At 48.7% G+C, this 24,396-nt stretch overlaps 4 protein-coding genes and 2 non-coding genes across 13 annotated transcripts; 4 read left to right on the top strand and 2 right to left on the bottom strand.

Moving 5' to 3' along the window:
• snx6 (sorting nexin 6) lies at positions 1–4,509 on the top strand. 2 transcript variants are annotated; one of them, XM_003962796.3, is made up of 14 exons: positions 1–60; positions 195–245; positions 1,072–1,176; positions 1,251–1,361; positions 1,492–1,613; positions 1,685–1,808; positions 1,911–2,006; positions 2,095–2,200; positions 2,296–2,371; positions 2,443–2,482; positions 2,561–2,647; positions 2,740–2,899; positions 2,992–3,077; positions 3,191–4,509. In XM_003962796.3, the coding sequence occupies exons 1-14, from the start codon at positions 55–57 to the stop codon at positions 3,242–3,244; spliced, it is 1,224 nt and encodes a 407-aa protein (XP_003962845.1). In that variant the 5' UTR covers positions 1–54; the 3' UTR covers positions 3,245–4,509. The 2 variants fall into 2 exon arrangements, with proteins under 2 accessions (XP_003962845.1, XP_011618155.1); XM_011619853.2 differs by having other exon boundaries at positions 12–60; positions 195–251.
• Positions 4,510–5,470: 961 nt separating this feature from the next.
• Positions 5,471–9,041, top strand: psma3 (proteasome 20S subunit alpha 3). Of its 2 annotated transcripts, none has more exons than XM_003962797.3 (11): positions 5,471–5,572; positions 5,978–6,060; positions 6,450–6,573; positions 6,667–6,768; positions 6,923–6,996; positions 7,294–7,366; positions 7,527–7,592; positions 7,676–7,722; positions 8,101–8,168; positions 8,288–8,352; positions 8,911–9,041. In XM_003962797.3, the coding sequence occupies exons 1-11, from the start codon at positions 5,552–5,554 to the stop codon at positions 8,953–8,955; spliced, it is 768 nt and encodes a 255-aa protein (XP_003962846.1). In that variant the 5' UTR covers positions 5,471–5,551; the 3' UTR covers positions 8,956–9,041. The 2 variants fall into 2 exon arrangements, with proteins under 2 accessions (XP_003962846.1, XP_029688847.1); XM_029832987.1 differs by lacking the exon at positions 8,911–9,041 and adding an exon at positions 8,548–8,815 and having other exon boundaries at positions 8,288–8,396.
• On the top strand, positions 7,083–7,162 carry LOC115248963 (small nucleolar RNA SNORD53/SNORD92). Its single transcript, XR_003887691.1, has one exon. It is a non-coding gene; the product is annotated as a small nucleolar RNA SNORD53/SNORD92 (small nucleolar RNA).
• A 590-nt stretch (positions 9,042–9,631) lies between the features above and the next one.
• arid4a (AT-rich interactive domain 4A) lies at positions 9,632–18,915 on the top strand. 2 transcript variants are annotated; one of them, XM_029832979.1, is made up of 21 exons: positions 9,632–9,742; positions 10,691–10,741; positions 11,740–11,850; positions 12,473–12,538; positions 12,612–12,702; positions 13,584–13,663; positions 13,744–13,841; positions 13,953–14,085; positions 15,172–15,251; positions 15,329–15,405; positions 15,487–15,680; positions 15,755–15,827; positions 15,959–16,053; positions 16,169–16,266; positions 16,494–16,725; positions 16,799–17,001; positions 17,106–17,276; positions 17,356–17,437; positions 17,509–17,683; positions 17,765–17,827; positions 17,905–18,915. In XM_029832979.1, exons 2-21 carry the CDS (start codon positions 10,736–10,738, stop codon positions 18,714–18,716), a joined length of 2,940 nt encoding a protein of 979 aa, XP_029688839.1. In that variant the 5' UTR covers positions 9,632–9,742; positions 10,691–10,735; the 3' UTR covers positions 18,717–18,915. The 2 variants fall into 2 exon arrangements, with proteins under 2 accessions (XP_029688839.1, XP_029688840.1); XM_029832980.1 differs by lacking the exon at positions 9,632–9,742 and adding an exon at positions 9,926–10,077.
• A 3,000-nt stretch (positions 18,916–21,915) lies between these two features.
• Positions 21,916–24,225, bottom strand: timm9 (translocase of inner mitochondrial membrane 9 homolog). 5 transcript variants are annotated; one of them, XM_029832990.1, is made up of 5 exons: positions 23,947–24,172; positions 23,662–23,866; positions 23,093–23,136; positions 22,564–22,659; positions 21,916–22,159 (listed from the first exon to the last, which is right to left on the bottom strand). In XM_029832990.1, exons 3-5 carry the CDS (start codon positions 23,129–23,131, stop codon positions 21,950–21,952), a joined length of 345 nt encoding a protein of 114 aa, XP_029688850.1. In that variant the 5' UTR covers positions 23,132–23,136; positions 23,662–23,866; positions 23,947–24,172; the 3' UTR covers positions 21,916–21,949. The 5 variants fall into 5 exon arrangements, with proteins under 5 accessions (XP_029688850.1, XP_029688853.1, XP_029688851.1 ...); XM_003979848.3 differs by having other exon boundaries at positions 21,917–22,164; XM_029832993.1 differs by lacking the exon at positions 23,662–23,866 and having other exon boundaries at positions 23,947–23,955.
• Positions 22,430–22,511, bottom strand: LOC115248964 (small nucleolar RNA SNORD53/SNORD92). Its single transcript, XR_003887692.1, has one exon. It is a non-coding gene; the product is annotated as a small nucleolar RNA SNORD53/SNORD92 (small nucleolar RNA).
• Positions 24,226–24,396: the final 171 nt, after the last annotated feature.

Raw genomic sequence — 24,396 nt, forward strand, 5'->3', positions numbered from 1 at the left:
TTACGTCCGGGTTGGTGACGTCACCGCACTTCCGGTCTCCACCCGTTCGCAGCCATGATGGTAGGTTTGGGTCTCCTCTTCTCGCTTTTCTTTTCCTGCCTTCTCGGCTCTTTAACGCTCCAGGTGGAACCGGGCTCGTCTGCTCGGTGTCTGGCGGTGGTGAAGTAATGGCTCTGCTCTCTGTTTCTCCGTAGCAGGAGGGGCTCGATGACGGACCGGACTTTCTTTCCGAGGAGGAACGGGGAGTGAGTGTCAGTGTTTGAGCTGTCTGCCTGTCTTTGTGTCCGCACTGATCCGGTTTTCCTCAGCTAACTTAACTATTTAACAGACCTACTTTATTCCGAGTTTAACGGTGCTACTAATAGTTGTTTTAGGCTGGCGGACTGAAGGCCGTTAGCATCGGCTGCTAACTGAGCTAACCTTCATAACAGCTGTCAATTAAGTGGTCACATGACTGTCATGCGCTTTGTTCTGAGCCCGACTCGTAGATAAGAATGTACATCACTATAATCTGGGAATTCACTTGTAGCCTTTTGTGATAAAAGTGGAGTTTAGTTATCCACTCCTGCACATACGTGTGTGAGGTCACGAGCATCAAGCTAACGGATTAGCATCTAAGGTCTTGAGCTGTAATTACACGAAGTTCATGATGTTTGAGATTCAGAGACAACTGTAGTGATTAGTAGAGATATCTGAATAAAATGCCCTTTACTTGTCACCCCAAGGGACAAATAATGAGGTTAGAAGTTTAGAGTAATCAGAATTTTTCAGAATCTGTTGTTATTTTGACTTGGTGGCAGGTTCTGAGTGGCAAAAGGGAGGCGATGAGGCATAAAAACTAAAACCGGGGTGTCCAGTTATGTTAACCAAAGCCAGTCTGTCCAGTTCAATCGTGCAGATGAGCTCATGCAGGCACCCTGACAGTCAAAGATGTACCTGGACACACAACTGTAATCAAACTGATCCCTGAACAGCTCTGATTGGTTTCCTGTTTGATTAGTTTGCTTGTTTAAAGATAAACGTTAACGGTAGCAAGTGGTCATGATGGGATATTCATCTGGTGTTCTGCAGCCTCGTGCGGTGAATGTGGACCTGCAGACAGACGCCACACTACAGGTGGACATTTCTGATGCTTTGAGCGAGAGGGACAAAGTCAAGTTCACCGTCCACACCAAGGTGGGTCTGTCAGAGGAACAGCAACACCCCCAGAGCTGGCGAGATGCTCAAGGACTCATCTCCTGTCTCCACAGAGCACCCTCTCAAACTTCAAGCAGAATGAGTTCTCAGTGGTCAGACAGCACGAAGAATTCATCTGGCTTCATGACTCGTTCGTGGAGAATGAAGAATATGCAGGATATATCGTGAGAGTTATTAACTGTTGTTAGATTTCCAGTAAATATTGAGACTAGTTAACCATAACTGTTTGTGATGAGGTGTAACTGGTAATGGTTAAGATAACAGTGAAGATCTGACCTGGTTGTTGTTGCTTAGATCCCCCCTGCCCCCCCGAGGCCAGACTTCGATGCGTCCAGAGAGAAGCTGCAGAAGCTTGGAGAGGGAGAAGGGTCCATGACGAAGGAGGAGTTCACCAAGATGAAGCAAGAGCTGGAGGCGTGAGTTCCTTCCCCCTTCTGCCTCATCTGCAGTTGTGCCGTCCCCTGACTCGCCTTCCTCTCTGTCCCAGCGAGTATCTGGCCATCTTCAAGAAAACCGTTGCCATGCACGAGGTCTTTCTGTGCCGCATTGCTGCCCACCCGGTTCTCAGGAAAGACCTCAATTTCCACGTTTTTCTGGAGTACAACCAGGATGTGAGTCTAGCGACACACCTGCCATTTCTATATACACCTGGTGTCACATGATCACGCTGGGGCAGCTTTTTGATGTCATGTGACATGTTGTTATGGTGACAGCTAAGTGTTCGAGGGAAGAACAAGAAGGAGAAGTTGGAGGATTTCTTTAAAAATGTTGTCAAGTCTGCTGATGGCGTTCTGGTGGCAGGAGTGAAAGTGAGTCCACACACACACACACACACACACACACACACACACACACACACAATAAGACACCACCACTGATATCGCTTGTGTGTCTCAGGATGTGGACGACTTCTTTGAGCATGAGAAGACGTTTTTGTTAGAATATCACAACAGAGTCAAAGACGCGTCAGTCAAGTCTGACAGAATGATCCGCTCGCACAAAAGTAAGAACGGGGAAAGCTCGCACGTTTCTCCAGCTGCACGAGAATGTAGGACTCACTGAGTGTGTGCGTGTGTGTGTGCGTGCGTGCGCGCGCAGACTCTGCCGATGACATCAACAGAATCGCCTCGTCTCTCTACACGTTAGGAACGCAGGACTCCACGGATCTCTGCAAGTACGTTGAGCCACACGTTTGTGTGTTTCTGTCTCGGCTCCGACTGACGTCAACTTCCTGTTGTGTTCCAGGTTCTTCCTAAAAGTGTCGGAGCTGTTTGAAAAGACACGGGTGCGTCTGCAGTGATGCCACGCGGCGGTCCTCGTACGCTTGTCCCGTGTGTTGACTGTGTGTGCTTGTGTTCCGCAGAAGATCGAAGCTCGCGTGGCAGCAGACGAAGACCTGAAACTGGCCGACCTGCTCAAATATTACCTGCGAGAGTCTCAGGCCGCCAAGGTGAGCGCCACTCGATCTCCTGTTGTTGTTAGCGTGGACAATCAATCGGTGTGTGTTCAGTCAAACGGTTTGTGGCCATGTGGCTGCTGCAGGACCTCCTGTACCGCAGGGGCCGGGCTCTGGTGGACTATGAGAATGCCAACAAGGCTCTAGACAAAGCCCGAGCCAAGAACAGGGACGTCCTGCAGGCCGAGACTACCCAGCAGCTCTGCTGCCACAAATTTGAGAAGATCTCTGAATCCGCTAAGCAAGGTGACGCAGACAGACTCCTGTTTTTTCTCTGATCTTTCCATGTTTTGTCTGTTTGAGCCGCCGGGTCTGACGGGTCCGTTTTCCGTCCTCAGAGCTCATCGACTTCAAGACGAGACGAGTGGCGGCATTCAGGAAGAACCTGGTGGAACTCGCTGAGCTGGAGCTCAAACATGCAAAGGTAATGGCGTCCTGCAGAGAGTTTCTCTTACTCCTGAGAGGAAGGAAATAGGAAGCTGGAGCAGCTTTGCTGTGTGTCCTGTTCACCTGTACGTCCTGCTCACTCACCTGCAGGGGAACCTTCAGCTGTTGCAGAGCTGTCTGGGCATCCTGAAAGGAAATACATAACCTGTTAGCACAGCCACATCTGACTGGACACACCCCCTTCACCACTTCCCCGCCCACCTCAGACTGGACACAGCATCACCAGGAGGAGCCCAAATGGACGAACACAGAAAGAGAGACGGCGCATCGTTGAAGCAGGCACTAAGTCCATCAACTTCATCAGTTTCTCATCCCTGTCTTCCTCTCTCTGCCACCAACCATCCCATCTTTCTCTTCAGCATTCCTCTACTGCTTTTGGCTGTCCAGCAGTGTTTCCTGAGTGGTCATGTGAAATAGACAGACAAACAGCGGGAGAATGTTATCGTTAGCATTAGCATAAGCTTAACACTTGACTGTCACTGATGGTGCTGGTTCCCAGTAGCCTCTGGTGGTTCCTGCAGGCTTCTTGTGCATTTTTCTCTTTAGTCTGTTGCTTCTTCGAATCTACTGGGGGGGGGGGGGGGTCACCATACCAGCTGGAGGACCACCAGAAATTTTCATTTCCCTTTTTGATGTGTGTAGTTGTAAAAATTTCAAAAGAATTTGAGCTCATGATAACAATTGAGAAGATACCAAGTGACAGTGAAAATTACTTTAATGTTTTACGAAACAATACAAACATCTCAACTTTTTTTTTACATAACTAGTGGTCCACTCCGACCTGCTGAGAGCAGAACACCCAGAGCGGACCTCCCCATCCCGCTCCGAGCGGGTTGTTCCGAAGTGGTCCGCTCTGGGCGGGCCTGCCTCTCTAACTGCTGCTGTCTGTTGACAGGTTTTCCTAACTCGCTCCACCTCTTTTATTTTGGCGGTACATGGATGTTTTGTCCAGCTGAGGGTTTAGTAGTGACGTCACTTACTGACAAGCTTGTAAATGTTGGTATTAACAGATGGGCTCTAATCATCTTCATCACCAAATGTAGCCGTTGTTGGTCAGCCAGCACGCTGTTTGCCTTTTCATCCAGCAGTCGCTGCAACTTTTACTTTTTCTATTTGAATGTTTTTCTTGTGACCAAAGTTTCATTTAAATTCAGAGTGGAGGAAAAACTCTCTTTCCATGGTAATACTGATATTCATTAAAACTTTATGAACACTTTTCCTACAACACTGGGTTGTACATTACTGAGGTGCAGCTCTGAATAGATGTTTCGATGTACCGAGATGGAGAATAATACATGTTGAATAATGTCTTCGAAGCAACGTACGTACATAAAAATGTCTGACTTTGGGTGAACTAAAATAATAGCAGGATGAGGAATAAAAAGGAGGAAAATACAAAACCTGAAACAAACCACCTGTATTGATCTGTACATCTAATTTAAAGGACATTTTCACATTTCTGATCCGAAAAGGTCCTCGTCAGAGAATTGCCAAACATTTGATGTAACTAATGATAATCAGCTTTATGGATCTCAAACAGGAGATGCAAGTAACCCCACAGGTGCATGTAAATGAAAATGTTAAAAATGGGATTTATCTCGGTGCCACTCAAAAACGAAACTCATTGGCTTCCTCACACAGACTCAAGTTTTCTTTAAACGTCAGCTGATGAAAACCCAAAATTCAGAGTCTCAGGAAACGTTGCTGTTCCCAGCTGCATCGTCCTTCTGTTAATGAGAGACAACGTCAGAGGAGTCTCACCTGAGCCGAGGACAAACAGGAATTCAAGGTCCCAGAGTCAGGAGGAAGAGTGGAGATACCGAGTCCAAGCTGCTCAAGCTCCAGTCCAAAGATTCTGGTCACTGATGGTTTGGGTTTACTGTCATTTTTAGCAGGTCAAAGGTCAGCACGTCCTCTACCAGGAGCTGTTGAAGCACTTCATGCTTCCTCCTGCTGATTTCATTCTACATCAGGACCTGTCCCCATCCCACAACATCCTGGGTCTGGTGTCTCTCAGCTTCCCTTCATGAAAGATACCAGACCCAGCAAGGCCAAAGAGCTGAAGGTCATCAGAGCAGCCCCAACCAACTACTGAGAGCTGCACATGTTTAGAAGTCCAATATTTCTAGTAGCTTAATAAGTTCAGATAAACAAATCAGTTATCAGCACGGTCATACACACCTGGAATATACAGTATCAGTCATGCGCCGTTAATTTAGAGACTATACTCTTTAGTTTAAATTAATCAACCTCTGGTAATATTCTAAAATAGTGAGGTGCATTAAAAACACGGATTTTAAAGGAAGAGACTGAGAGATTGTTCATTGTCGAAAATTAACAATTTGATTTTGTGATGCTTTTACTTTGAAGACGACAGGAAACGAGCCTAGCTAGTTGGCTGTTAGCTCTGATTCCGCATATTGAACACCACGACCAGGGTCCAGAGTAAAAATGAGCTCCATCGGGACCGGGGTGAGTTTATTTTACGTCCACATCATTCAGATATTCGGCGTGGAACTTTTTAGGCCTCCCATGATTCAACTTTATAATAAATAACTCATTTTATATAATAAGTCGGTAGTTTCATCCGCTGTTAGCAAGCTAGCATGTGAGCCTGCTGAGTCACACGGGCCATTCAGCCAAATCTAAGTGAAATTGAAAGTGTGGAAAGCTTACATTAAATTTATCAACGTTTTTGGTAAAAGTAAATGCATTTTACTCAAACGCAATGACGTTACATTAGATTTAATATGAGCTGTAATCTCCTGTCAGCTAACAGACCCGGTGTGTGGAATATTTATATTAAATACCTTATAGGAGGTTTTGTCTCCGGGGATTTGGCCCATTAAGGGAGTAACCTGTTCACCTTTGTTACAGTATGACCTGTCAGCCTCCACCTTCTCTCCGGACGGACGCGTGTTTCAGGTGGAATACGCCATGAAGGCTGTGGAGAACAGCAGGTCAGCAGCAGCCCCGAACCCATCAGCACCGGCCCATTCTGCCGGTCCACTTCATGTCAACAGCACAAAGTTTTCATCCAAACCGGGCCCACCTCTGTCTGCCCTTCAGCCAACAGACACACGCCTTAAATTCGCATGGAGAGATGCATTTATGATTTATCTCCAGTGACGTCGAACAAAATAATGTTATAAAACAGATATAGTGGTGGAGATTTGGCGTGTGGTCGCCTCGTCCCCAGCACCATCTGCCGGTTCTCTGTCGCCAGAGAAGTTCCGGTTAAGACAAGAGTTTGTCCTGTTGACAGCGAGTGGACCGAGCAAAATGTAGAAATGTTTCCTGGAAATACTGCTGCAACAGTCCGTCTTCCTGTGTGTGTGTGTCGGTGCAGCACGGCGATCGCCATTCGCTGTAAGGACGGCGTTGTGTTCGGGGTGGAGAAGCTCGTCCTGTCCAAACTATACGAACAGGGCTCCAATAAACGCATCTTCAACATAGACAGACATGTCGGCATGGTAACCACACACCAACACACACACCTCTGCTCTGAATGTGTCCCTGCATGGTGCATTTCACCACATCTAAATCTGCTCTGGTTCTGTCTGTAGGCCGTTGCCGGTCTGTTGGCAGACGCCCGCTCCCTCGCAGATGTTGCTAGAGAAGAAGCTTCAAGTTTCAGGTCAAGCTATGGATATGACATTCCTCTAAAGGTGAGCGTGCTACACAGCGTGACGTTCTCCGCGTGCACGTAGATGCTCCCGACGACGGTCTTCGCTCATGGCTGACAGCAAAACGCGTGACTGAACGTTCAGTCGGGAGATGAAGCGAATCTCAGGTGTCTCTTTGCTGTGTGTCTTCTTTCAGCATCTCTCAGAAAGAGTAGCCATGTACGTGCACGCCTACACGCTGTACAGCGCCGTCAGACCGTTTGGCTGCAGGTGAGTTCAGAGTCTGTCGTCGCACCTGAGCGTGCTGCGTTCAGGGACCACCCACACCGTTTGAAAACAGAGATGAGGAGCGACTCGGGGTGGGATGATGACTGACAGTGGTTTCGCTCGTTTGGCTGAACCTTAGTGATGTCACTTCTCTTGGCTGTCTGACCCGTCCCCGAGCCCACGTGCACGAGCACACTCAGACGCACTCTTTATTTCTTTAGTTGCATTTGCTGGTAGTTGTGTGTTGTTTGGCTGTTGTCCCGTGGCCTCCCCGGTTTTGATATTTGTGTCTTCTGGCAGTTTTATTTTAGGATCGCATGATAAAGATGACGGTCCCCAGCTGTACATGGTGGATCCATCGGGAATCTCCTACGTAAGTTATCATCTCACAAATCAGATCTGCCTGGACGGGACCAGCAGGTTGGACAGACCTGTTCAGAGAGCATCCAATAATGCCCGTTACATCGAGTGGGCGTAGAGCAGAACATCAGGGTGTGACCTGTGTGTGTGTGTGTGTGTGTGTGTGTGTGCAGGGTTACTGGGGCTGCGCCATCGGAAAAGCAAAACAAGCCGCCAAGACGGAGATCGAGAAACTGCAGGTGAGGCGTCGCATCAGAATAACTGTTCGTGATCCGTGTGGACGATCGTTCTCTGATGCTCGTGTACGTCTGTGTGCGTTCAGATGAAGGACATGACGTGCAGGGAGCTGGTCAAAGAGGTCGCCAAAATGTGAGTGTGGACCGCTGTTTGTGCCCCTCGGGTCGGAGGGAGAGGACCTCACGGTCGAAGTTTTGGTCTTTGTCGATTCTCACTTTCACCCTGTGCTGTCGAAACCACAAAATCCGTCAGTATTTCTGACCTCAAAACCTTCGCTGGGTGGACAGAAACGAGAGGAGAGGATCAAAGATGGATGATGGCCTCAATGCTCTTCTGGTGGAGCTTCCAGCACGAGTGTGTGTGTGTGTGTGTGTGTGTGTGTGTGTGTTTGTGTGTGTGTGCGTGTGTGAGAGCAACGCAGCTCCGTTATCGTCCTGATAAGCAGAAATCAGTGACTCAATCAGGAGTGATCACGGAGCAACAACTGGGATTGTTCCGTCTCTGTTGCAGAATCTATATCGTCCACGATGAGGTGAAGGACAAAGCGTTTGAGCTGGAACTCAGCTGGGTGGGAGAAGGTACCAGACCAACCAGTTTTGCTGCTCTTCTATCACCGTTTACGTGGTCACCTGCCTAGATACGCCGTCGCCGTGTCGTCGCGGTAACGCTGAAACCTCTCCTTTTTGCTTCCTGTCAGTTACAAACGGACGGCACGAGCTTGTTCCCAAAGATGTCAGGGAGGAAGCAGAGAAATACGCCAAGGTGAGACACAGCTGGACACAGACGGGTTGGATGGAGACAGACAGGTCACAGACGTGTGGTTGGACACGGACAGTTACAGCGATATAGAGACAGACAGGTCATAGACGTGTGGTTGGACACAGTTACAGCGATATAGAGACAGACAGGTCATAGACGTGTGGTTGGACACAGTTACAGCGATATAGAGACAGACAGGTCACAGACGTGTGGTTGGACACAGTTACAGCGATATAGAGACAGACAGGTCATCGACGCGTGCTTGGACACGGACAGTTGCAGCGATATAGAGACAGACAGGTCACAGACGCGTGCTTGGACACAGTTACAGCGATATAGAGACAGACAGGTCACAGACGCGTGCTTGGACACAGTTACAGCGATATAGAGACAGACAGGTCACAGACGCGTGCTTGGACACAGTTACAGCGATATAGAGACAGACAGGTCACAGACGCGTGCTTGGACACAGTTACAGCGATATAGAGACACACAGGTCACAGACGCGTGCTTGGACACGGACAGTTGGACACGGGCGCTGAGCTCTCGTTTCTGTTGCAGGACTCTCTGGAGGAGGAGGACGACTCTGACGAAGACAACATGTGAACATGAATCTGTGGTTTTTTTTTAATATTTGATCAATAATCAATTTGCTTTGTTTCCACTTTGAGAATAAAAAGTTGAACTAGTGTGTTTGAGGTGTGTTGATTTGGAGCTAGAATCAGGTGGTCACAGGTCAAAGGTTATTTTCAGGTTTATCTGTGGGTTGGTAAACTTCCCCCTCTGCACATGCACGACTGCTGTGCACGCCACTGCTCCCTCACGTGCCAGCAGAGTGCACGAGCTGCTCGGTAACGGAACAAAGAACCGGCAGATTCCTCCTGAGCAACATAAGCCGCCGTTTGACGTCACGGGGCCGTTGGAACCGGCTGAAACGTCAACGGTTTGAGACGTGGCCATGACGTCACGGGCGCCGAGCTCGCGCGCTTCATTCACCGCCTGATCGTTGGAGGATTTGTGATCGGTTCGGCTCTCGGGGAGCCAGCGCAGAAGAATCTCACTCGGCCAAATACCGGCGCCCGCCAGCGTCGCGAACCAACCGCGCGCGGCCAATTACGACATTCTTCCTCGCAGCTCGACTCTGATTGGACGAGCGTCAAACAGTCGCCGTCATTTCCCTCGTGGCGCTGCGTTCGTATCGACGAATAGCGGAAGCAGATTTCTCCCAGCCAATCGCAATGGAGAATCTCGTTGGCCAATAGAATTGCGGCATCGCGAGAACCAGCGTGAGCGCAGCCAATCGCGTGTCCGGAAACACAGCTCGGTACTCAACAGCTTGTTGTTCATGTATCGCCACTGACCTGAGCAAGAGGAAGCAGCCGCGGCCGTGAATGTAAGTAAAAATGCCCACATTAGGTGTCGAACCGGAGTCGAGCTGAGCAGCGGGCCGGGACCGAAGGGTCCGCTGGATGTTAGTCGGGGACCGTGAGCCCCCCCCGAGAGCAGCCGTGAAAACGAGCTGGCGGTGAATTGAATGGCAGCGAGACTCGGCTTGTTTTTGCACTGAAGAAATGTGAAGCTTGTGCGTCTTTGTGGAAACAGAGTCGTGTATTAAATCCATAAATTCAGCGCGGGATTCCCTCCACCGGCTGTCACGTTGCCTCCGTCGGGTTAAAAAACTTTAAAGTTGAAGCCCGAAGCGCGGCTCGTGTCGACGCTGCTCCGCTGGTAACTCGGTTTAAATCGCCATATGATTTCAAACTAGCTTGTTGAGTCGCCAGTTAGCCAAGTAGCTAAATTGAGCTCCAACACGAACTCCGCTCGATTCTCCGGCCCTCTGGCGACAAATAACCACACTCTGGCTTTAGTCCGCGCCTTTACACGGTCGTGTTCGCCGACGCCTCCACCTCGACTGCGGCTCGTTAGCGGACGATTGCCGGGAGAGAAGTTAGCTGAGCTAGCAGAGCTGACATGGCGAGCCGTGATGGCGACGTGACTCAGTGGACCTGGGAGCGGAGCGGGAACGAAGGCTCCTCTCCGGGCTCACTGCTCCATTTCTCCGCCCTTTGAGTTCGTACTCGAGCTACCGCCTGCAGAGAGCTGCCGCTCCAACACGGATGAATTAAACGCTGTCAGCCAAATTGTTTTGAGCTCTTTAGGCCACATATTTGATCCGGGTAGGGAGGAGGGAGGGGGCTGCACCGAGCCAGAAAAGAATGCCTGAGCTGACACCAGCCAGCAGCTAGCTGCTTAGCTTCCTTTACCTTATTTTCTCGCCCTTGGAAAGTTTGAGTTCGCCCGGCCTGTCGCCTTTAATTTACCCTCCATTTGTGTTTTTCAGAGATCTAAAGTCCTTCGAGCTGGCCCCCCAAAAACAAGCAGAGACATGAAGGTGAGTGTGTGAGCCGTCCAGCTGGACACTGCATCTGTTTAGATATCTATTTAAGGTTGTTTTTCCCCCAGTAGAACACGGATTAGTCCAGTTTATTAAGTGAACCCTGTTTAATTGTGACTGTCAGTTGACAGTTGCAGTATGAGCACGTTCAACTGAATCTGCCTCCCCAGAACCATCGCATTCACTTTTAATCCTGATCAAAGTGGGCAAGTAAAAAAAAAACAACACACAAAACTACTAGGGGCCACTTTATTTAGTCACCTACACCAAACTGAAGAGAAATCTCAGAAGTCCCCACCGTGCTTTTGATTAATAAAGGTGGATGGGGTTTAGGAACATTAGAGAAACACTTGAGAATGTTGCAGTTGATTCATGTGACACCTTTCATGTCCTATACTGACAATCTGAGTGTCTAAAGACGCAACATAACCACGCTCTAAAGTTCAGTATCACAGTATGACATCGTGTAGCGACAACACGCGCCAGAAGTTCAGTTCTACTGAGTTTTATTTCAATAAAACTGCCCAGTCTATCATGATCACATCATATCACACAAATACAAACAGAATCTGGTTAATTCTGAGGGGAAAAACAACAAACCTCCAGCCCAATCCAGTAAAATATTAAACACAACAGAATAATAACAGGCAACTGCGCGATGGACCAGAGTAACGTCGTGTCCCACCTTCACCGGTGTTGAACAACAATCATTTACCACCAAATCCTGACGTGGTCTCGCACATCCTCTCGCTTTCAGAACCGTTTTACAGTTTAATCTGGCACACGTTGGCTCCCTGGATACCCGGGTGTCCTGAAATGTGACGGGATTATGTGATCTGCTCAGACAAAGCCAAGTGTGTCTGGCGTCAGCATGGCTACAAGTTCTTCTCTCTTCAGTTTTTTAACTGGCGGGGACACGCTAACCCATGGTGCACGAAAAGGGACGCAGTGCATGCTGGGAGTGTGTGTTCTGACGCGTATGTTTGTGTTTGCAGGCAGCTGATGAGCCTGCCTACCTGACAGTTGGAACAGACGTCAGTGCAAAGTATCGAGGAGCTTTCTGTGAGGCAAAGATCAAGACTGTGAAGCGTCTGGTGAAGGTGAAGGTGAGAGATTTATCAGAATCAAGAACGATTATCGAAGACCTGACTCCAGTTCAACTCTTCATGTCGTCTCCTGACTGTGATCTGAACGTCCAGCTGTTTCAACACTGTGTTAAATATCCAGATGGTAAATTTAAGGCTTTAGAATGCACTCACATTAGTAAATGGAACATTTGGAGCACGTTGCCTGTGCAACACATGAAACAACCCAGCCCAGCTTAAAGCGAGACCCATGTCTTCACACTGCTGCACCTGAACAACAATCTATCCACGTAATGGTGATTTGCTAGTGTGAGTTGGAGGCAAAGTGCTCCAGCATGGCACGGAAGAAATCTTCCTACTGTGACTGCACCCCCAAAAGCTGCATTATCCCATTAATTAGGGCTTCCCCTGTCAATCGCCACGGCATGATGTCATCACACAATCAACTCAGAAGGTCTGTTTTTTATCCTGTTAATGTCGATCAGCGTGGTGTCTGTGGCAGCGCCCGAGCACTCCAGCCATTAGACTGATGTTGGTCCAGTTCCTGGTCGTGCATCACTTTGTCCCAGTGTCCTTGAAATGAACCCCGGACTCTTGTGGTCATGTACATTAACCTGCACTCTGTGTGTGTGTCTGTTATCAGGTGACTCTCAAGGGTGAAAATACATCTCAGGTGGTACACGACGACCAGGTGAAGGGGCTGCTCAGGGTAAGTGTGCCATTCCCTTGCGTTGCACGTTACCATGGAGACAGAACCGTTTGAGAGCTAGGCTTGTCTGCAGGTGGGAACTACAGTTGAGGTGAAGACCAACGAGGGCCTGTCGAGCGAAGCCGTCATCAGTAAACTGACCGACGCCAGCCTCTACACTGTTGGTGAGTCGGTGCTGCTGACCCGTCCCAGCAGGGTCATACGGAAACTGAGTCCCATGACCATGTGAGGTTTGCAGTCACATGATTCAGATGGGGGGCAGGAAGTGGAGCAATTGGAAAAGATGGAAAACGAGTATTCAATAGTATTGAATAGGCGAGGTGAGGGCAGGTGAGAAAACTGGAGAAATGAGTTTAAACTACCTCCTGTCGGCTTTGGCTGGTGTATAAATTGCTCCCATCGGGCTGCAAAATAGATTTTGGTTTTTATCTCGCTCTGTTAGTACAACTATAGATGACACAGACTAACTACACTCCTCCCTCGGATGGCGTGAATAATTTATGCAACTGGACTTTCTTTCCACAAAGTCGTGTCTTGGGTGGGTTTAAGCCCTGTCCACCCCACTAGGTGGCGTTTGACTTTGTTGTTCTTGGGCCACCCCGGTTGACTCTTTACGCCACACCATGACAATCCATAGAGAAGTTAGCCAGCGAGGTAGCATCCACAGCTAACTCAACAGCATTGATTTACGAGTTTGCACGTCACTTCTTGGCTTCTTGTTTGTGTGGTCTTGATCAGCATCGCGACGGTCTCTGCAATGCTCCCAAAATACTTTGCCATGATTCCGCTAGGTTAGCAACCACAATGCAGACCGTAAACAACCTGGTGGCGTGATTCTGCTTCCAGGTCAGCGAAATGTAGCGCCTGGGCCGATCATAGAGGCTAACTTGCCATCCATGTGCTCTCATTAATCAACTCACACCTGAGCTGTCTGGGCGCGTTACTCCAACTTCTTCGAGAACATTTCATGTAATCTAGACTCACCCCATTGCTGTAATGGTGGATGGGTTCCAGAGAACAGGAAGTGATTTTATCCATATTTCAGTGTTTGATGACGGAGATGAGAAGACGCTGCGTCGAACATCCTTGTGCCTGAAGGGAGAGCGACACTTTGCAGAGAGCGAGGTGAGTCTTTGTCCGGCCTGTATCCTTCCACCAGTGTCACCAGGCCAGTCGGTGTTCAGGGACTTATTTATCTTCCACAGACTCTGGATCAGCTGCCGCTCACCAACCCGGAACACTTTGGGACCCCAGTCATTGGCAAAAAGACCAACCGTGGAGGCCGGCGCTCCTCACAGGCTGTGTGAGTGTTGTCATACAGACCAGCAGGCCAACGGGAACAAGACGGGACCCTAACTGTGACTTCCTGTTTCCCCACTCTCTGTCTCCCTCCCTCCCTGCCTGCCCGGTTCAGGGCTGATGAGGAGAACGAGTCTTCGTCCAGCGATGATGAGGATGATGACAGGAGGAGGCTGAACGATGAGCTGTTGGGGAAGGTCTGCAGCATCGAGGCCGAGGAGGATCCAGTCTGCTGGTACTTGGCTCTGGTACGTTGTCACCAAGTTTCCACGTTACGTGTCCCAGGATTGTTGAGTTTGTAGGAGTAAGAGTTGTGATTTACTATTTTTTGATAACCAAAATGTTTCCATTTGGAACGGATGAGTCCAGCTCCTCCCGACTCCTGTGTCATATTAGCTGGTGGATGCGTGGAAGTAAATGTGGCAGCAGAGACCCACTGGCTTGATTAAAGTCGTGGAAATAGTTGTGGCTGTATTCCTGGAGGGGCTGATGAAAGGACGGATTGACTCACTCTAATCATTCTTGGAATTATATCTTCCATCTGTTCTGTGGTTATTTTAGCTCTTCTTTGATTTGTGGAGTTCATTCAGAGCAAAGTTGGTTGGGGGGTTAAATGTTCGTGGGGTTAAATATCCCCCTGCCCCCCCACTCTGACAGTGATTATTGATAAGTGACACTGATGAAGGATATTTGTATTTCGTCACCAATATCATTTACTGTGACATTTAAAACTTAGTGTTAAAGTGCTGCACAGTAGATCATAAGTTACTAATGATTTGTCCCATTTAATGTTCTCTTTACATTTTGTAAATGATTGTGGACTTTTATAAAAGAGAGAGAAAAATGATGCGTTAAAATTCAACAGTTGTCAGCCTAATTTACCGTACATTTCCCGTGAGCAGTCCAGTCTCCAGAGTTGGTGGTTCTGTAGCCGTGGTGCCGGTGAATCCCACGAAGTGCCGTGTTGGCCGCTGCACAGACTCTGGGTATATTTATAACATGACGACACCACCAACCATGAGAGAACCTTGTGAACATTTAAATAGGTGACCGTTGCTCTGACCAGTCTTGTTCAATAATTCCACTTTCGCTACATATTGAAGCTGTGCACGATTGTATCACGTGCACTCTGCATGCAGCGTTGGCGCCGCAAGCTAACAACGTTATGCTAACGTTTTCAATGGTGTAACTGGACCGCTGTCGTTAGGGCTCTCAAGAATTGTTGTCTCACCTTTAAGGCTTGGTTGGCGCAAAGCCAAGGAAAGTGCACGTGTACTTACGCCCGTGTGTGTGTTTGTTTGTTTGTGTGTGTGTGTGTGTGTGTGTGTTTTCAGGTGGTGTCTCCCAGCTGTAACGATGAGCTGCTGGTGAAAAAGGATCAGTGCCTTGTCCGAGCCTTCAGCGACTCCAAATTGTGAGTAGCTTTTCTCTGATCATTCGACGAGTACAAAGGATGAATGCAGTTTCTCATCCGTGCCCATATTTCTACAGTCACACGGTTGCTAGGAGACACGTCAATGTTGTGGGCTCACTCGGCATTGCCAAATCAGAATTCTCCGATAGGAAAGGTAAAAACTCCAGCTCCCAGGGTGCACCTGTGCATACGCAGGAGTTTGTTTCCCCCCTAAACTCTCACACGTGTCCTTTAGGGTTTGAAGCTGCTCACCTGTTCCTGAAGACCAGAGAAGTCCCAGATGTGTGGAAGATGGACCTGAGTCAGATCCTGGACTCTTCCTCCAGTGATGACGATGATGATGAAGAGAAGGAGAGCGAGGAGGAAGAAGAGGAGGAGGAGGAGGAGGAAGATGAGAAGAAAAAGATAAATAAACAGATGAAGGATGAGGTGAGGGGGGGAGGAGAAAAGGCCAAGTGTGAGAGATGAGGGAGCCAAATACTGAGGTGTGTTTGTGTGATCAGATGGAGGAGGAGCAGGACCCAGAGGAGAGGGACCAGTTCCTGCAGCAGCTCTACAAGTTCATGGAGGACAGAGGTCAGCTTCATGTCAGGGGAAACGAATGAGTCCAAACCATGAAGAGTCTTTACATGATCAATAACACGATTCACTGAACTTAAGCTACATGAGGGTGTGTTTGTAACTGTGCGTCCCCGTCCGTCCGCCAGGGACCCCCATCAACAAGCCTCCTGTTCTGGGCTACAAAGACTTAAATCTCTTCAAGCTCTTCAGGCTGGTCTGTCACTACGGAGGCTGTCGAAAGGTAAGTGTGACCTGTCCGTCTGTCCTGAGAACTCTGTCGCGACTGGTCTGTGAGTGACCAGTGGAGGAGGGCGGGGCCTGGGCGGCGCTGATGATGTCACTGTCTCATGTTACAGATCGAGTCTGGGACCATGTGGAAGCAGGTTTATGTGGATCTTGGAATCCCTGTCCTGAACTCTGCGGCCTCCTACAATGTTAAGACAGCATATAAGAAGTAAGCACAGCCGACCCACAATCCTCTGCTTTAGCCCCGCCCAACCAGGGACAGGAAGTGACATCAGATCAGTTTTGAAGCATTTTGAGTGGACTTGTTTTCCATCATTGTGATGATTTGTGATGAAGGCTGCCGTGCTCGTGTTGGTGTGCATATGGATGTGTGTGAGAGCATTTATCTTGGTCAAAGATGTCTTTTATAACTTGGGCCCATTTGCCATTTATCAGGTATTTGTATGGCTTTGAGGAGTACTGCCGCTCTGCCTCCATCACCTTCAGAACCATCCACCACAACAACCCCAGAACAGTCACAAGTTCATCAAATCAGAGACATTTGGGCGCAGAGATGAGAGAAGCCTCCATTCGACCTGAAAAAGTGGAGTCCATGGATGAGAAGGTGGAGGAGGGACCAGACATTAAGATTGAGAAGGAGGCGAAGGAGAGACAGATGTCGCCGAGGGTGAGACACACGCAGGCTCGACTTTAATGGTCCGTTGCTGCCGAGTGGTTCTGATTGACCCGTCTGTCTGCAGGGAAGAAGGAGAAGCCAGTTAAAGGTGGAGAGAGAGTCGCCCAGCAGACCAGAGAAGAGAGGAGTGGCAGGAGGAGATGCTGAGGAGCAGAGGGAGATGAGGAAACGCATCAGCAGGAAAGGGGAAGACTCGGAGAGAGGCTCTGAGGAGGAGGATGAAGACGAAGATGAAGAGGAAGAGATGGAAAGGAGGAGAGCAGACAGGTGAGTCACACGACCAGAAATTAGTCTGTTTTCTTTCTTGTGATTTTAAAATGTCATTGATGGTGATGTAAACTCACACGTGTGTGTGTGTGTGTGTGTGTCAGGAGTGAGAATGATGATGACGATGATGACGAAGACTCCGTAACGGGAACCAAGGTGAGGGTGAAGTACGGCCGAGGGAAGACTCAGAAGATCTACGAAGCTCACATCAAGAAGACAGACGTTGACAACGGCGAGCAGTTCTACCTGGTGCATTACTACGGCTGGAATGTCAGGTGAGACTGGCTGTCATGTGATCATGGGGCGGAAGGAGGCGGAGTCTGTCCCACGTTAATACAGGTGTGTCCCGTACAGGTATGATGAGTGGGTAAAGGCTGACCGCATTATCTGGCCCGTTGAGAAGGGAACCAAGAAGCGACTGAGAAAGAAAATAAAGGTGAGAACGAGGTGTCACATGACTCGCTGGCTGTTGACGTGTATAACACCCCCCCCCCCCCTCGTTTACAGAACAAAGACGAGTTGGAAAGGGAGCGGGACGAGCTGAAGCCGCAAATGGCGGGGAGGCCAACGGGAGCGAAACGGGGTCGTCCCACCGGGCGCGGTGTCTCCAAATTACCAAACAGCGAGGGACGAGCCAACGGCCGGAGGCTGGAGATGCCGCCCAGTCTGCCTAACGGAGAAAGTGAGGAACGCGGTCCACGCTCGGCCCTCGGTGGGCACACCGGGCTCAGTGGGCTAACCAGATGTGCTGTTTGTCTCTCAGATACGCCCCGCAGGAGAACCAGAAGAACTTCAGGGGTCTACGACTCGGATCGAGTCTCCAACGGTGAGCTCGCTTCCTGCTTCCTGTTTCCTGTTTCTTGTCCCCCTTCCGAGTTTCTAACTGCTGCGTGTGTTCTGCAGAGGATTCTGGGAACTCTTCGGAGGACAGTGAAACGGAGGAACCCCCCAACAAGAAGCTGTCACCATGGGGAGTAAGGAATGAAACCCCCCTCCTGCAGAAAGAGGATGTGGCCAACGAGGAGGAGGAAACGAATGAGGTCACGCACAAGATGGCGGCTGACCTGACGGCAGGTCACCTAACTGCTCCGCAGCTGAGTCCTGATGGTTCCCAGGAGACGGCCGACGCGTTCCTGCACCAGCCAGAGGAGGAGGAACCAGTGGAGGAACCTCCAAGAGAAGCTTCTGTGTCACTAATTCATCAAGATGAGGGGCCGGTGGTGCCTGCTGGACAGGAAGTGGTCCCCACATCTTCGTCAGTGGGCTCGCCCCCTCTCCCCCCTCTCTTAGAGGAGCATGAGAGGTCTTCTCTTTCCCTCCACAGGGTCAAGGCTCGCAAAGGAGGGCGAGAGTCCCCTCCCCGTATCACTGCCTGTACCACCTCCTCCTCCTCCACCACCAGCTCTGAGTACACAGATTCTCCTCCTCACAGCAGTTTGAAGAGAGCAGATGAGCCTTTGGTGGTGCTTCACTGTCTGCCCTCACAACATCTCCCCCCCGATGAAGCCACTGCCGACTCGGACACGGACTCTGCCACTGAGGAGGAGGCCCCCGAGGAGGGGTCGGAGGACAGCAGCTCCACCCTCAATCTCAAGACAAGCGAGAGCCCGCCGTCGGTTGAGAAGAGGCTCTGCCCGGAGCGGAGGCAGGAAGGGAGCCCCCCCCAGCAAAACGCCTCTTACTCCAGCCAAGGCGGTGATTGGAACGTCACCTAAACCTGTTTCCTCGCTGCTTCTCAGGGACTTGGAGCCGAGCAGTGAGGAGCTAATGAAGGCCGAAGAGTCGCCCCACCTACCTGAGGAACCGCAGGGGCAGGACATTGCTCCAGGGTTGTTGGTGAAGGAGCCACAGGTGAATGATCTCCCCAACGCAGAGCCTCCTGCTATTGAGTTAGAACCGCAGATCGGTCCGGAGGCTTTAGTGTGCTATGAAGTGGACCTGGATGATCCGGAGGACAAGGAGAAACCTCCCTCCACCCCAGAGCATCTGCTCCTCATGATGGAGGAACAAGCACCACTCCCACTGCCAACCCTCCTCCCCCAGCATCAGGTCAGGTCCTTCCCAGCAGCCACTGCTCCTTGCTCCTCCCCCTGTCTGAAGGAGCTCCACCCACAGGGGAAAGCACCCGAGGAGGGGTCTTCAGTCACGGAGGAGCGGGAGAGAGACTCCGGGACCCCCTTGTCCTCATCTGTACACGACAGCAGAGGTGAGACGTCAAACTTGCCGGTCAATCGTGTCGTGTGTCGTCGTGTTCGTTCTCCCGCCGGATCCATCGAACAATAATGCGTCTTGTGTGCAGGTCAGAAGAGGTCACCTGACTGTAACTCAAGTCCAAGCACAAAGAAACCAAAACGCACCCAGAAACGAGTAACCACGCCTGCCAAGGACAAGAATGGAGCAGGTGGGTGGAGCTTAGTGCTCATCAGGGATGATCAACAGCTTCTGTGTGTGAGGACGCACCTCTGCTAAGCTAAGCCAGCGCTTCTCAAATAGTGGGGCGCGCCCCGATGCCAGGGGGGGCGCGTTTGACCCCGGAGAACATGTTTTTATTTATTTTTTTGCCGTACTAGAATAAAGTGTAATTGCACATCCCGCGCGCACACACCACAGAGCAAGAGATAGGAAGAGCAGTGAACAAACCACCAAGAGACAGCATGAAAAAATACTTAACAGTGATGAAAAGAAAAGCGGAGAGAGACGGAGATAATGAGACATACGAAAGTCTCCTGAAAGCTAAGACGAGGAAATATGACGAAGCCTTTATAGCGCTTGGCTTCACTGCGACTATGGTGGGAGACGAGGAAAGACCGGTGTGTTTACTGTGTCTAAAAATGTTGGCAGGACAGCATGAAGCCAAATAAATGAAGGCGTCACAGACATTACACCCCAGTCACGCTGATAACCCTAACCCTGGTTAACCCTAACCCTGGTTAACCCTAACACTAACCCTAACCCTCACTTAAAGACATTACACCCCAGTCACGCTGATCAGCCGCTTGAGTTTTTTCGGCAAAAACGTGCCGAATATTGGCAACAATCATCCCGCTTTGGTCTATATTTCTTTCTTTTTTTGTTTTCTTTAATATTAATAAGGATACAATGTTATGCAGAGGTGTACTTATAACAATTTCATAGACAAATGATACTAATTATAGTCACGGCGGGGGGCGCAAAATGTTTTCTTCTTCCTAGGGGGGGCGTAACAGAAAATAATTGAGAAGCACTGAGCTAAGCTAACAACAACACTGAGCTAGGTGCCTGTTAGCATCACATTCATGAAAAGGTTTCCGATCACGGTGACGTGGACATTGTTGGGATATTTGTGCTTTATACTTTGGTGCAACCTGAAAGGATCTGAGTGATTGACCAGCTGAACCTGATTTCCCCCTCAGCTCAGAGCAGCGACAGCGACGACCCGTCGACACTTTGTCAGAAGGCTCAGAAGTCTCGATGTGCTCTGTCATCTCCTAACAGGGCATACAAGTGGAGCTTCCAGCTGGGTACGCACGGATACACGCAGCTATTTTTTTAAATTTTGTTCAGAATCATCTGTATTAATCGTACCTGTCTTAACTCCGCCCCTTAGGTGAGCTCGACAGGATGTCCAGCGCGGAGAGGATCTCCTTCCTGCAGGAAAAGCTACAGGAGGTCAGGAAGTACTACCTGACCCTGAAGTCGGAGGTGGCGTCCATTGACAGGCGCAGAAAGAGGCTGAAGAAGAAAGAGCGAGAAGGTGAGGAGATCCCGACGCCGTGGACTCGGGTGTCTGCAGCGAGCCGGAGGATCTGACTGCTAATCTGTTGCCTTTCAGTGTCCAACACAACGGTTTCCACGTCATCGGGGTCTTCGGACACCGGCATGAGTCCATCCTCGGCCTCGCCCGCACAGAACACTGTTGCTGTCGAATGCAGGTGATGACACGTCCACCGTGGCGTCACCCCATCCTGCAGCCAGACTCCGCCCAGTCGCTCTGACCTTTGACCTCGGAGCGGCTGCCAGGAGGCCCCTCACGTGTGGACTGACCTCCTGTTTGAGGAGCGAGCGTCATCGGTCTGTTCCGTCACCACAGAGCACTTCCTACCCCTTCCATTCTTCCTCCTTTGTGTCATGATTTCAAAGTTATTTAACGTGTTTGAGTCGGTGGTCACCTGTTCCATCCAACAGGACATTTCTTGCACAGCTTCGGTTTCTGCTTTTTAACAGGAGTTTGACTTTATTTTTAATCAAATCAGTCTTGTATTTCAGGCATCAAAAGCAGAACTTCCATCAAGTGGCATCAACTTAAGAAATGAATTAATTTATTCACTCGCTTGATAAAAGAATGGAGTGTTTTCTCTGCACCAGCTGAGCAAATTCAACTTCAGGTCAAAGAACTGACTTGAAGTAACTTGATTTTTGCTCCGTGTGGACACTAAAGTTTCACTTTTGTTGTTAGTCGATTCGATGACTTTATCGCAGGAAGTCATTAACTTTCTTTTTCCTAACAGTTGAATTAAAAGTGAGTTTGTGGACAACCTGAGATACTCTAGACTATACCTTTTTACTATTTCTGCTGGATTCTATCGTCCATACTTCAGTCCATTCCTGGCTCCTGGAGGATATCCTGCCTCTTCTTCTGTGGTGTGTAACAGATGGCTGTTTTTGTACATAATGCACCCTGTATTTGACTTTTTCACTGTAAAGAATGATTTATAATATTTTTAAACAGAAGACTTTGTACTGTTGATCAACTGCAACTTTTGTGGATGTGCTGGTTTTGCTAGCAGCAGTTTGAGAGCGACAACTGTAAATTAAAACACTTCCTGCTGACAGAAGCCATGTTGGACAACAGCCGTTTCAAAATAAAAGCTTTTAAATATGTCTGTTCACTCCTTCAGAGAACATTCAACAGCACTCAAAGATCAAAGTACAAGAATGCAACATTTACACATTTAATCAGCAAATATCTTCACATACATTTGTGAGCAGCAATGTCATACATGTCAAACACTTTATACACAAAAGAATCTGGTTCTGGGTCGGCGCCCTTCAGCGAGGCGGGCCCAGCAGTCCGGACTTCGCCGCCAGAGCCTCGTTCTGCTGGATGTGGTACTCCTGGAAGCGCATGGAGATCCGCTGGGTCATCTTCAGGTACTTCTGCAGACACATCTCCGAGCAGCTGGACTGATAGAACAATGAGTGTTAGCAACTACGAGTTAGCATTGAGGAGCAGCTACAGTGCAGTCCAGACATTGATCATCTCTAATCTTCCCACAGCTTGACTGGGCAACATCTGTGGTAAATTCAATAGATGAACATGACTCACAGGACCAAACTAGGAAGTAAAAGAACCTCCTGGAGAGCTCAGAACCTGTATCCACACGACAGAAACAGCTGCTAGCTGAGCATCTTGGGTCCTGGCTTTTAAGGCAACTAAGCCGACAGGCGATTGGTCAGACAGCCAAGAGAAAATGTGACATCACATGTTCTCAGTTCACATAGCGAAACCATTCTCAGCATCATCATCCCTCCTGTCAGCCAACCAGAGCGATCTGAAGCCGATTAAAACCACTTCCTGTTTACCTCCTCAGCTTTCACATCTCTGGTGGTGAAGTCTTTCACGCAGTCCATGAAGCAGTTCTCCGTCACCTTGTTGTACGTTCCCAGAAACTCCTTAAACTGCAATGCAAGCAGAGAAACAATCAAGGCCAATAATTTTCCTAAACAAGAAGACATGTCTACATACATTCAGCCTTTTACAGTTAGACTTCCATCACACCGGGGCGGAGAAACTAAAGAAGTCGCGTTTGCCGACCATGACTGGTCAGCATCCTGCCAGTTTGGTCTGTTATATAACCGGAAACAGGTTCAACGTCTACTGATTATGAGTTCTGCTCCTATGTTTGAACACTGAAGGCAAACCAGCCCAAAAAAACCTGATCTGACTGGACTCGACTGGTTTCTCAGATCTTGAGCAGATAAATGTTGCTGAAAGAACGCGATGCAAGCGTTCATATCGTTTTAACTGTCTTAAAAAGGTGCACTTTTGTGACCTTTTTGAACCTGTAAATGATCAACATACTGATCTAACTGAGAGGAATAAATACTTTACCTGTTTGATTTGGTCGGACTCGGACACTTGGACCGCCATTGGCACTGTGAGGAACAAACAAAACACTTTCAAAATTAATCTGTTTTGCCATATCTACCTTTAAAATTACACAAAAGAAGGTTAATGAACAGTAAGAAGAATCAACGAAAGACCGAACTGACTCGCTTGACTTTGCCATTTGAGTGAGCACAGAGCTAACTGTACTTGGTAGCTAACGTTAGCTTCTCCTCTTTATCTTCCTGGTAGTTTAGCGAGCATGGGTAGTTTAAGCAGCTAATTTGCTACAACAATAAAAACGATAGTTAATAATTATAATAATTAGCGATAAATTGCTCTCTGAACGATACCTGGTCTGAAAATCGGAAAATCCTCTCGAAGGACACGTGCGAGTAATAAAAACTGATCCGGAAATTCAAAATCGGTCAGCTTAGTTTAAAGGAGGTTACTAAAACAACTACATTAAAAATACTATGGATACTGTGCCAATTGGTACATTAATGCGGTATATAGGAGTGAAGAAATCAAACTGTAGACCACGATTTCAACAAAGGTGAAAGATCCGTGCGTACCAATGAAGCGTTCCGGAAAGAAACGGAGGGAAGAAAGGTTCCTGGTTCATGTCGTCCTTTTTTCTTCTTCGTTGTCGTCATCTTCTTCGGATTTGGCTCCTTGATCCGCGTGGAAACGTGATTTGTACTGCGCATGTGCAAAATCGCATCTACATCCGCTCGGCAAACAGCAGTTTTGCGTTTTTTCGTTCCAGCTGCTAATTTGCTACAACAATAAAAACAACGATAATTAATAATATATTAATAATTATAATAATTAGCGATAATTTGCTCTCTGAACGATACCTGGTCTGAAAATCCTCTCGAAGGACACGTGCAAGTAATAAAAACTGATCCGGAAATTCAAAATCGGTCAGCTTAGTTTAAAGGAGGTTACTAAAATAACTACATTATTTAAAAAATACTATGGATACTGTGCCAATTGAAAAAATGGTAATTGGTATATTAATGCGGTATATAGAAGGGAAGAAATCAATCTAGACCACGATTTCAACAAAGGCGAAAGATCCGTGCGTACCAATGAAGCGTTCCGGAAAGAAATGGAGGGAAGAAAGGTTCCTGGTTCATGTCGTCCGTTTTTCTTCTTCGTTGTCGTCGTCTTCTTCGGATTTTAGTGGCGGTTGTTCATATCGCTCCTTGATCCGCGTGGAAACGTGATTTGTACTGCGCATGTGCAGAATCGCATCTACATCCGCTCGGCAAACAGCAGTTTTGCGTTTTTTCGTTCCGGCTCTA

This window comes from Takifugu rubripes, chromosome 2 (genome assembly GCF_901000725.2).
Source record: "Takifugu rubripes chromosome 2, fTakRub1.2, whole genome shotgun sequence".
In the NCBI taxonomy this organism is placed as follows: Eukaryota; Metazoa; Chordata; class Actinopteri; order Tetraodontiformes; family Tetraodontidae; genus Takifugu; species Takifugu rubripes.

Coding starts and splice junctions, on each gene's coding strand:
- snx6 (XM_011619853.2), top strand. Junction 1,362..1,491: donor AAGAATATGCAGGATATATC/GTGAGAGTTATT, acceptor GTTGTTGCTTAG/ATCCCCCCTGCCCCCCCGAG. Junction 1,614..1,684: donor ATGAAGCAAGAGCTGGAGGC/GTGAGTTCCTTC, acceptor TCTCTGTCCCAG/CGAGTATCTGGCCATCTTCA.
- psma3 (XM_029832987.1), top strand. CDS start 5,552: ATGAGCTCCATCGGGACCGGG. Junction 5,573..5,977: donor TGAGCTCCATCGGGACCGGG/GTGAGTTTATTT, acceptor CCTTTGTTACAG/TATGACCTGTCAGCCTCCAC. Junction 7,723..8,100: donor GTCAAAGAGGTCGCCAAAAT/GTGAGTGTGGAC, acceptor TCTCTGTTGCAG/AATCTATATCGTCCACGATG.
- timm9 (XM_029832990.1), bottom strand. CDS start 23,131: ATGGCGGTCCAAGTGTCCGAGTCCGACCAAATCAAACAG. Junction 22,660..23,092: donor AGTCCGACCAAATCAAACAG/GTAAAGTATTTA, acceptor CTTGCATTGCAG/TTTAAGGAGTTTCTGGGAAC. Junction 22,160..22,563: donor GAGATGTGAAAGCTGAGGAG/GTAAACAGGAAG, acceptor CTATCAGTCCAG/CTGCTCGGAGATGTGTCTGC.
- arid4a (XM_029832979.1), top strand. Junction 15,252..15,328: donor GCCTTCAGCGACTCCAAATT/GTGAGTAGCTTT, acceptor ATATTTCTACAG/TCACACGGTTGCTAGGAGAC. Junction 17,828..17,904: donor CTCGGATCGAGTCTCCAACG/GTGAGCTCGCTT, acceptor TGTGTTCTGCAG/AGGATTCTGGGAACTCTTCG.